Below are 11,913 nucleotides of genomic sequence, written 5' to 3'. Positions count from 1 at the left end.
TTAAATTGAATAGTAATGATAATTGTTATGGAAACTTCTACACAATCTGTTTCGCTCAGTGCCATGCCCCGATGATTCCGCCATCAGTTGGGGTGTGACAACAACCGCATTGCGACTCAATAACTTTATCAACCATTATCCAGTCACAATTCAAAATTACTCGGGTAGTCCTCACAATCTGGTTCAACCCCGCCTCGCTACCACCTTAACCCTCCCGATCCAAACAAATACATCATTTCTTGTCTTATTGGCAACAGGGAACTGCTACTATGCATACGGTTGTGCACGTCCATTTGCATGAAAGTGCACACGACCCCTTTCACCGTTCTACTATTGTTGTTACCATTCACGAGTTTTTTCCAGCATCTTTAGGTTCGACTGGCCATGTTCTTTAGGTCCAGTCACCTCAATTCATTCCCTTTCTTTTCAACACAACCACATAACAGTCTCGTTACAAGGTGCAGTGTTTCAATGTCGTATCCCCACTGCCACAGTTTCTGATCTTAAGGACAAGGTCCATTGTCATGGCAGGGTATTGATACCAACCTCTTAGTCCTATGGGTCTAACAAGCCACAAAGGCCCCTGGCCCGATCCACATTTAGGACCCATTGAAGAAGTCTGCAACCTGGTTAAATGGTTGTGGAGTGACAACTACAGTAGTTTTTTACCATGTTGCACGTTTTTCCCCTACGTGCCCTAATAAAGTGCATATAAATTGAATACTTTAGACTAGGGTTGAATTTCTATTTAAGCATTCTATTTCTTTTTGAAAAAAAGGCTGAGCAAATTGTTGCAAGTGTTCTTGTTCTTGATTCTTGGAACTTGATCCACTGAAGAGATCTTAACATTCATGTTAGTGCATATTGTGTGTGTCCACCATTGTACGAATAGGCTAGATAGAGCGTGTGTTGAATATTGTATAGTTGAGAGTGAGATACGACACCTTTCGAGAGGATGACACTTTGGAGAGGACGACACCTTTCGAGAGGATGACACATTTCGAAAGGACAAATGCTCATCCGCACAAATGAGGACTCATCTGCACGGATGAATCATGCGCTCCAAACAGGTCATTCGCTCCAAATATCATGTCTATATATAGAAAGTCATGTGTTCAAAGTTCATAAGTTTTGGGAATGGCCGGAGAGACCTCAGATTTCTCTCCAGCTTGTAAAATGATGTATGCTATTTCGGTATGAAATAGAATCTTCTACTTTTGCTTATTCTTACGATATTTCAACCAAACTACCTTTATCTCATCAAAACTTCCGTCTAAACCGCCGTTCCGGATCCTAACAATTCATGTACATGGCTGACTACCCATGTCCAACATAACATCATCATACTTGACTCCACATATATAACACCCTAAAACTTAGGCATGTTACTTATTGAAATTACACAAGAAACCATTTTTTTAAAACGTCAAACACACAATAGAAGTTTTAATTTAAAAACAAAATGCAATGGAATCTCAGAAAAACATACGTCCAAACAAGATATCATTCAAAGTTCAACAATGCCCTATGCCAGGTCGTTCCAAAGCTGGTCTCAACACCAAACCTTACCCTTACTAGTTGATGCATCGCACCTCCACCTCCCTAAAATACATACTCAAACAAGTCAGCTTACGTAGCTAAGTTCTATACTACTAAGTCAAAACGCACATTTGGTTTGAACCCATTTTGACCTGAGGTAGATAAACCATAAATAATGTTTATATTGACTTATATGTCAAATTGGGTTACAATAGGTGTACATAGAGCAATATTACAAATAGATCCATTTTAAATACATAACTAGTCTAATAAATTTAAAAAGACTCCGGTTGACCTGAACTCATGTTTTCGAGAACCCGTTTTGACTCAATAGACGACTTGAGCCGCACGTTTTGCTAGACTTAATTCTAGTAAGAAGTTGCAAATAAGAATGTCAAGATATTTATCATTTTTTTTATCATAATACCACAAGAATATTCTACCTTTTTTAATGTAGTTGTAAGTATTAACATTTGAAAGGCACTATTTTAAACAAAAAAAGGGAACACTTTCTATAACATCAGTGATAATACCATCAATATATTCACTTTACCTATGAATGCTCAAATGAGGGTGCTCTGCCGCTCTCACAATTTTCTTATACACGTCAGTGAAGTCTCCCAACCTTGTGCTTATCGGTACCGGAGCCTCTATTCCCATATCTTGGCTCAACTAGAATAACAAACAGTTCATTTATTAAATAATTTGCACATAAGACACTGCTTAGTTATGAAGGTATCAATTTGGGTTGCGTTTTATCTCAAACGTATCAAATATGAAAGAAAAGATAAAAGGGGAATGTGTCAAACACGTAAACTAAATTTTATAACTAATAAAGATGTATACCCTTGTTGAATCTTGTAATGCAGTTGGATTTGGTTCAAGGTCGCCTTTAGCTGCAATAATGATGCAAGGAACCTCATAACCAGTAGATTCCCCATGACTCGCAACTTGACCAAGTAACTCTATTGTTCTTATCCATGAAGAGTTATTTGAACTACAAATTAAAGAAGAAAATAAGCAACTGTGAATAAACATACAAATATGGTAGCAAATGATCACCAAATATATGCATTTTAGTAGATATAAAATTCTATGTTGTGTAACCATATCTATCCCAAATATTAAAAAATGACTCAAAATGTTTTTTAGCCTTTTAGGCAAAAGCGTTTATTGTCAGGTGTTATGATACAAATTGGTTATCGAGCCTAAGATCGTTAAAGAAGAGAGGAAGAGCACTAAGAGGAGAGGAAGTAATCTCAATTCATTGATGCCATCCATCCTATTCAAGTAAACAACCTAATTAACAAACTAACTAAAGACACCCTATATTATTCAACAAACAATGTAGCCTTTCTACTGTTAGCTATGTAACATAACTTGGCCTGATTGGACCCTCATCCGGCCACCTCTAGATAATTAGAACAAAATCCATTTACCTGTCATAAACAAAAACTGCTATGTCACAGGCTGCCAAAGCATCCTTCTGAATCAGCAGATTTTCAACAGCATCTTCAGGTATCTCGCTTAAAATTAATGTTCTTTTTGTTCCCTGTAAGAACACATTAATAAACAGCAATATCAAAAGGTGACAAAATGGGAGAATTGTGATAGGGTTACACTAGGTTGGAGAAGAAGAAACTAATTAAAAAAGAAAGGATTTCACCAGTATATTATTTCATTGATACTAACTGATGACGGGGGTAGTCCAAGACTAAATAAAATGACTAAATATGTAAACGCTCAAAGGGTTAAAGGGTTCAATGGTTGAAAAGCTGAGGAGATGAAGTAAAGCAATACGCGAACAGTAAATAAGTCACATCCCCGGACAGCTCCACCAACTCGCTAGCCGCAAAAGCAACGCAGGTCTGCAGAGCACACGCTATTATCCAGGGGTCAAAAGATTTTAACCCCCAAAAGGGGAAACCCCTCACTGCAAGCATAGGTCACTAGTCAAATGCATTCTTCTTTGGGAGATGTCTTCTCCTATAAATTGAAACTTCATTTACTTCAGAAGACATTCCTGGCCAGCCCTGATACTCACAACCTCTGGTCACTCATCTCGAGTACACTTGCTTCATGCGAGTCACTCTCTCTTTCACATCCAACACACACATTCTATTTGCTCCCTCATCCGAATCTGAACATATTTCGGAGGAGGATCCTTGGCAAATAACAAAAATAAACTAGTGAACCTCCTTCCACGTCTTGCAAACGTGGGGGACCCCACGACCTGCGTTAGGCAAAGTTGAAACCTTTAACCCTTTTGCCTAACCGGTCTTGCTACTACCGCTGGTCTACTATTTGTTGCATCAACAAGTTGGCGCCCACCGTGGGGCTACGTCACTATTTCTTCTCAAAAAGACCTAGTTGTGTAGCTCTCTTCTCTTGAAATTACGATGTCAGAAAGTGGATCCCCGGGAGAAGTAAATCAGGTCCCAAACGCTTCCACCCTGGGTACTAGCCAAGCCCACGTGGCAATACCAACTTCTTTTTCAACACCGGGAAGTACTCCCGAGTTTCTCACTTTCAACACCCCAACTCTGTCCAGATCTGGAGTCCCTTCTCCCAATGTTGGTGTCTCCGACACCCCAACACGTGTCGAGCTCACCCCTGAGGGGGTTGCTAACAATTTTCTTGAGTTGAGATTTCTCCTCAACCAATATGTAAATAGGGAAAGGGAAAAAGGAGTGAGGATTCGTCTAGATTATGATGAGCCTGAACCAACGTTATCTCCCGGACCTCCTGTCCCTCCTTTTGCATCTAGGGAGGAGGCTGGTCCCAGTAATCCTCCAAATCCTAACCCATATCTGTACGTGAGACCAAATCCTACAACACACCCTCTCTTTTCATCTCAACCGGCTACTAGTGGTGCTCCTCTGGGCCATGAGCTGACCTTAGATCAGCTCCTACAGTCCCCAGTAACAAGCTTTCCAGCTTCTACAACAACTTCATGGGAACAAGCCCTGTCTGTGCTTCCATTGGCATGAAGTGCAGTTATGAGCACCCCCCTTGGAGTTAGCTGCCCAGTTGCACCTGGAAGCCTCCAAGGCTTCAACCCTATGTCCCACATGATGAACCAGATGATGGCTAGCTTCCCGTGGCAACACTTCATCAATCAAGTGCTAGCCACTCAGGGGAACAACAATGGTAATAACAACGTGGGTACTAGGGTTGAAGAAGATTTGGCCAAGCCTTATAGACCAAGCAACCTTTCATGCTTTTCACAACAGATAGCCGATTATGACTTCCAAACGAAAATCAAGATGCCGGCCCACATTAGAACATATGATGGGACGGAAGATCCTGAAGACCATCTTCAGATCTTTACCGGTGCAGCGAGAATTGAGAAATGGTCGAACGCTGAATGTTGCTTAATGTTCATGCAAACCCTTGTGGGGTCAGCAAGAATCTGGTTCAATGACTTACCTGCTCGAAGCGTTCGAAGCTTCGATGATCTTAGCAAGGGGTTCTTAGCCAATTTCTCCCAACAATGGCGATATGTCAAAGATGCTACAGTGATCTTCCATATCAAGCAAAGAGATGACGAAAGCCTTCGAGAATTCATAGAGAGATACAAGAAGGAAGGTCTAACTTACGTGGGGGCAGATGAGAAAATGAGGGTGGCCGGTTTTATGAACGCCATCACATCCAAATATCTCACAAGGGATTTCAACAAATCCCTCCCCAAGACCTTGGAAGAAGCTCTTGAAAGGGCCGAGGCCCACATTCGAGGAGAAGAGGCTGTAGATATCAAAGAACAAAGGAAGAGAGGATCCAGCTGGCGAGGCAACAGCCCAGTCAGAAAAAAGAGGGAATTTCAACTCCTATGATAGACGCCAAAAAAGGTTCAGACCATCGAAGGTCTGAGGGTCGCAACCCTTCCAACAGGGAAAAGGGATAAGTTTCACCCCTCTCACCAAAACTCCTCAAGAAATCTTGGCAACCGAAGAGGTCAAGCAAAACTTTCGACCTCCAAGGCGTCTTCCCAAAAGCAGAAAGAATGAAAACTCCACACAATATTGTGAATTCCATGAAGAAAAGGGGCACCACACCAACAATTGCTTCCAACTTAAGAAAAGGATTGAAGAAGCTGTCAAGTCCGGAGAACTTGCTCACTTAGTGAAGGGAGTAAGGGACAAAATGGCTGAAGGGAAAGGCAAGGAAGTCAATATGGTGGATTTTGACGGAAGGGTTCCACAGAAAAGACAACGGTTGGAAGCTTGGGAGCTTTAGTGTGTTTGTTTTCCTCCAACAGAGAAAGATCCTCTTTCAAACCCTCTTGTGATAGATGCAATTGTGGGAACGTTACAAATAAGCAGGGCTTACATAGACACTGGAGCGGCCACTGAAATCATGTTTGAGAAATTCTTCAACCGCTTGAGCAATGAAGAACGTTCAAGGCTTCAACCCTCTGGGACCTCCATAAAAGGTATTGCCGATATACCCCTTAATCCTTTAGGGCAATTGACACTTAATGTTCGTTTCAACGAAGGTCAGAAGGAAAGAATCCAACCACTCACCTTTGTGGTCATCAGCATACCTTCAAGCTATGATGTAATCATCGGAAGGCCAGGAAAATGTGCAATTTACATGGCCGTATATGTTGGTCATGGCACAGTCAAGTTTCCCACCGAGAGGGGAATAGCAACCCTCCAACCCTCTTACGAAGCCTACTTGGCTGAAGGTGAAAGTTCCAAAAGCGAAGAGGATAGGTAAAGGATGGCCATCAATCCTAGATACCCTGAACAAAAAATAAGGGTCAATCCAAGCCTTTCACAGGAAACCCTCTCGTATCTCGAAAAATTGTTAATACACTACAGCGATGTCTTCGCTTGGTGTCCAGAAGATATGACAGGGATCCCTCGGAACATCGCCGAGCATGAATTAAGAATACCACCGGATGTCAAGCCCGTGGTTCAAAAGAAAAGAAGTTTGGCACCAGAAAGAAGTATGGCCGCATGCCAGGAAGTTGAGAAGCTTATGTCAGCCGACATCCTCCAAGAGGTCAAGTACCAATCATGGGATGCAAACCCAGTTATGGTCAAGAAGCCAGACAACTCCTGGAGGATGTGTATAGATTTCAAGGATCTCAACAAGGCTTGTCCTAAAGACTGCTATCCACTACCGGAAATCGATCTCAAGGTTGACTCGCTGACCGGTTACCCTTTTAAGTGTTTTCTTGATGCTTACAAAGGGTATCATCAAATACTTATGAAGGAAGAAGATGAGGAAAAGAAGGCATTTCACACTGATAGAGGAATCTTTTGTTACCAAAAGATGCCTTTTGGCCTCAAGAACGCTGGAGCAACCTACCAACGTCTAGTAGACAAAGCCTTTGCAAGCCAAATTGGTAAAAACATGGAAGCATACGTCGATGACTTGGTGATCAAAAGCAAGACGGAGTATCAAATGCTTGACGACATCCAAGAAACTTTCAAGAATCTCAGAAAGGTTAACATGAAACTTAACCTTGAAAAATGCTCATTTGGATTTGAAGAAGGAAAATTCCTGGGTCACATTGTCGGGAAACAAAGCATCAAGGCTAACCCAAACAAAGTAAAAGCTGTCCTCGAAACCAAACCACCGAAAACCAAAAAGGAGGTGGAAAGCTTAAACGGGAAACTTGCAGCCTTGAAGCGTTTCACCTCCAAGTTGGCTGAAAGGTCCCTACCCTTCTACAAAACACTCAAAAATTGTTCTGATAAGAAGGATTTCAAGTGGACTGATGAGGCTGAGGAAGCCTTCAACCAGATGAAACAACATCTCGCTTCCTTGCCAGACATTGCAGCTCCGGAAACGGGAGAATTAATTTCAGTCTATCTATCAATTGCTGAAGAGGCCATAAGTGCGGTCCTCACCATCGAACGGGACACGGCTCAGGTACCCGTTTATTTCTTCAGCAAAACTTTAAAATTGGCTAAGACCAAATATCCTCCCCTTGAAAAGCTTGCCTTAGCCCTAGTTCAAACAGCTAGAAGGCTTCGGAGGTATTTCCAAGCACATCTTATACAAGTGGTCACTGACCAACCTATTAAGAATGTGCTTGAAAAACCAGAGAATTCGGGAAGGTTGGCAAAATGGGCAGTGGAACTAGGTGAACATAACATCACCTACGTCCCATGAAAAGCTATCAAAGCCCAAGTCTTGGCTGACTTCATCGTGGAAGTCCCGAACCAAATAATCAATGAAGTAAACACTACCACCACTGTACCCTCCAACCCTGAAGCCTGGAAGCTTTTTACCGACGGAGCATCAAGCGTTGAAGGGTCAGGGGCTGGGCTAATTTTGATAAACCCAGAAGGGTTGGAATTCACATATGCTCTTCGTTTTGATTTTTAGACCACCAATAACGAGGCTGAATATGAGACATTGATCGCCGGTTTAAGGCTGGCCAAAGAGATGAAAGTCCAAAAGCTTGAAGTGTTCACAGATTCATTACTAGTCTCAAGCCAAGTAAACGATAGCTATGTTGCCAAAGAACCCAACATGAGAAGATATAAGGAAAAATCCAAGGAGTTGATGAATACCTTCCAAGCATGCTGCATCAAACAAATCCCCAGATCCCAAAACAAAAACGCTGATGCCTTAAGTAAGCTAGCATCTCTCACCTTTGCCCACCTCACTAAGAAGGTGTTGGTAGAAGTGTTGAAGGCTCCATCGATTGATGAATTGGAAGTTCAAGACGTAGTCACCGAGGAAGATCCAAACTGGATGACTCCTATCAAAAAGTTCCTTAAAAATGGTGAACTACCCGATGATCAAGTAGAAGCTGAAAGGGTTAAAATCAAAGCAAGGCAATATGTACTGCAAGGAGAAAACCTTTACAAAAAGGGTTACCTTGCCCCATTGCTAAGATGTGTTGGTCCTGAGCAAAGTAAGTATTTGATCAAAGAGGTTCACGAAGGCATATGTGGAGCTCATTTTGGAGCTAGGTCGGTGGTTGCAAAACTCATGAACCTTGGATATTTCTGGCTCTCAATGCACCATGACACCACTGAGCAATTGAAGAAATGTGATGCTTGCCAGATTCATGCACCAATCCCAAAAAATCCCAAGCATGATCTTATCCCAATAACCTCGACATGGCCATTCCATAAATGAGGAATGGACATTGTAGCAAAGGAGGAGTAAAATTCTTGCTAGTGGCAATAGATTATTACACCAAGTGGCCCGAGGTTAAACCACTTGCAAAGATCACAGGCAAACAGGTCATTGACTTCGTTTGGGAAAACATCATCTGCCGTTATGGATTGCCGGGAGTAATTGTCACCGACAACGGGAAGCAATTTGCTGAGAAGCCTTTCAGCGTTTGGTGTAAAGAGTACAGGATCAATCAGATCTTCAGCTCAGTGGCCTACCCGCAATCAAATAGTCAGGTCGAAAGAACAAACAGAAGTATAGTGGCAGGTATCAAAACAAGATTGGGAAGGTACGAAAGCAACTGGCTCGACGAATTGCCTAGTGTTCTATGGGCCATAAGAACAACCGAAAAAACAAGCCATAAAAGAACACCCTACAGCCTGGTATTTGGATCCGAGGCCGTGATCCCAGCCGAGGTGGGAGTTGTAACACAACGAATTGTCAACATGGATCCCGAAACAAATCAAAAAGAGACCATTTTGAACTTGCAACTCCTAGAAGAGGCACGAGACCAAGCTGCAATTCAAGAAGCCAAATATAAGCAACAAATGGAAGCCTACTACAACAAGAAAGTCAAGAATGAACGATTCAAGCCGGGGGACCTAGTCCTTAGAAACAATGAAGCTAGCAAAAAAGAAAATCAAGGAAAGCTTGGCCCAAAATGGGAAGGTCCATATACCATCCTTGAAGCACACAAGGGTGGATCCTACAAGCTAGCAGATTCAGAAGGCAAAAGGCTTCCAAGGCATTGGAATGGCAAAACCCTGAAAAGGTTCCATGTTTAGACAGGAAAGTTTGGTTTGTATCACAATGTATTTCGAACAACACTATGAATACCTTTTGTAAAAAGCAAGTATTGCTTCAATGAATGAAGTTGTTTTATCAAACTTGTCTTTCTATCCTAAAATCAGGTTGAAAACCTAGCAAAAAACTCCATAGCAAGGGCCATGAAAAGGGATGAGCTCCCAGGCCACATCGCTCAATAGGTTCAAGGGTTGAATGAACCTATATAAGGGGTGAGTTCCTAAATCAATAAAACTCCATGAGACTCATTAAGTTAAAACAAAATTGTCTCATAGACGGGTCTGAACAACCTACTCCAAATGTTCCTCAAGCCTTAAAAATACAACCAACAAACATGCTTATGAAATCAAATGAAAAAATGATAGAAAGGATAGGTGCTATGTCTTCTTGTTAAAAACACCAAGGCTAAGTGTCTGCAGCACTGAACCCTTTAAGGTGTAAAAAACATAAAGGCAACACAAACTCGACAAAGACAAAGTTACAAGAAAGCAAAAATAATCCAAAGGATGACAACTTGAACAAAAAGTTAAAGATACAAGCCAAATCAAGTAACAAAACTAAGAAGCCTTCAAGGCTTCAAGCCACCTTCATGACAACTCGAAACCCCAAAGGCTCCAACCTACCTACGAATAGCCAAAAAGCTTGAAAGGTTAAAGCCAACCAAACTGCCTTAACAAAACAGGCACAAGTATAAAAACATAACATAAAGAAAATAGTCAAACATCATACCATAATCAAAGAAAGCCCTGAAAGACTTTCAAACAAGAGTTAAGGCAAGTCCGAGTAACTTGCAAATTTAGCTATTGTTCAAACGGCCACAAGGGCCTAGAATACCACCAACAGGAACCTTAAGGGTTCCTAAAGACCTAATATTGTTTAAAGGTTACAAACCACAAATTGTTTTAAAACAAGTGCTAAGAAAGCTACGAATTTCATGCATTAGTAGAAGGCTTAGAGACCCCAGAACTGCTACCTTTGGCCTTCTTAATCTTCTTAACCTTTTTAGCTTTTGGGCCCAGATCCTCAACAGCTGAACCTTCCAAACTGGCATCCTTCGGAGCATCAGATTCCCCAGGAAAAGTATCTTCACTATCTCCCCAGTAGGAACGTTTCCTTGAAAGGGAGCCAAGCATTTCAGCACATAACTTTTCATTCAAACCATCCGGCTTCAGTTCCTGCAAAACGGAGAGAGGTTTACCATAGCAAGAAGCAACCTGACTCACATACGGGTATGACAACCTCTCCGTTTGTTCAACGGAACTCTTAAAAACATCGGAAGCCTCGGGACGGTACAGGGGAGACTTCTCTAAGGGTTGGCCAGACTCGTGAAGCTTATAACCCGCAACAAGACCTTGGTGTTTTCCCAGATTGAGCAGTTTAGTGTAAACATCACCAAGAGCGGAGTTAAACTCTTTAGAGTGCAAGAGATAGGTAACCACCTGGTGAAAACCCTGCTCAATGAGCCATTGGTTATCTCCAGTAGCCTGGGCAACCAAAGTTTTCAAACCATTTTTCTCCTTATCAAAAGCCTTCTGTTGCATAGCCAAGGCCTCTCGGTCTGACTTCAGCTTCAGAAGGCTAGCTTCAAAGCTCTTCTTGAGATCACCCATCTCAATTTCGTGCCTCTTCGTAAACTCCTCCTCTTTCTTGGTCCAAGCCAATTCCTTCTCAGAAAAGATCTCGATCTCCTTCTTCATGGCAACAATTGAAGCTTCCATTTTCTCCTTCTTTTTGGAAGCCCCCTCATACTCCTGCATCCCTTTAGCAAAACGAGTTACACCTTCAGCCAAAAAGGCAGATAGGTTGCAGGAGCTGAGCATCATCCTAGAAATAAGATGATCAGCCTCCATCTCAGATATGGCACTTCGAACACCGCGAGGAGCAAAATGGGCCAAAGCTTCGACACAAACAGCCGGATCCTTAAAATTATCACCAACCTTAACCCGCCAGTTAGGCACATAGACATCTTGACCCTCTGAACCTTCGAAGCTCTCAACACTTTTGGCTGATGAACCTTGAATAACAGGAGGGGTACCTTTCTTAATCAATTTCTTCTTCTTGTTGGAAACAACTAACTCCTTTTCCTTACCCTTGCCAACATCCACAGTCTGATTCCCTGACGCCTCAATATCATCACTAACATCGATGGGCTCTGAACCAGAAGGTTGATCAACACCCTTCAGATAACGTTGGGAACGACGGGTGGAACCTTTAGAAGCAGTAACCTTAGTAAAGCCTTTAACATTCAGAACATTGACATAACCAGAACCCTCAAACCTGTAATCAGAACCCTTAACAACCGCATTTTCGCCAGGAGTGGCAGCAACATCATCAAAGGCAACATCAGAGGTGTCATCGCTTTTAATGAAATCAAGGGCAGACATAACTGCAACAAAAATATAAAAAACACATAAGCAAGCAAAGAAA

General features: G+C 42.1%; 1 protein-coding gene across 1 annotated transcript in view; it reads right to left on the bottom strand.

The window, feature by feature from the left end:
- Window positions 1-1,398: 1,398 nt before the first annotated feature.
- LOC110910971 (mitochondrial Rho GTPase 1) overlaps window positions 1,399-11,913 on the bottom strand; it is a 29,463-nt gene continuing 18,948 nt past the window's right edge. The window contains exons 11-14 of the mRNA XM_022155545.2: window positions 2,979-3,091; window positions 2,386-2,536; window positions 2,093-2,211; window positions 1,399-1,602 (exon numbers count right to left, since the gene is read on the bottom strand). Of these exons, the coding sequence (XP_022011237.1) occupies window positions 1,575-1,602; window positions 2,093-2,211; window positions 2,386-2,536; window positions 2,979-3,091 (411 nt within the window). The 3' untranslated portion in view covers window positions 1,399-1,574. The remainder of the gene's footprint in view (window positions 1,603-2,092; window positions 2,212-2,385; window positions 2,537-2,978; window positions 3,092-11,913) is intronic.

This window comes from Helianthus annuus, chromosome 15 (genome assembly GCF_002127325.2).
Source record: "Helianthus annuus cultivar XRQ/B chromosome 15, HanXRQr2.0-SUNRISE, whole genome shotgun sequence".
Taxonomy (NCBI): Eukaryota; Viridiplantae; Streptophyta; class Magnoliopsida; order Asterales; family Asteraceae; genus Helianthus; species Helianthus annuus.
This window is presented reverse-complemented; position numbering and strand designations above follow the sequence as displayed.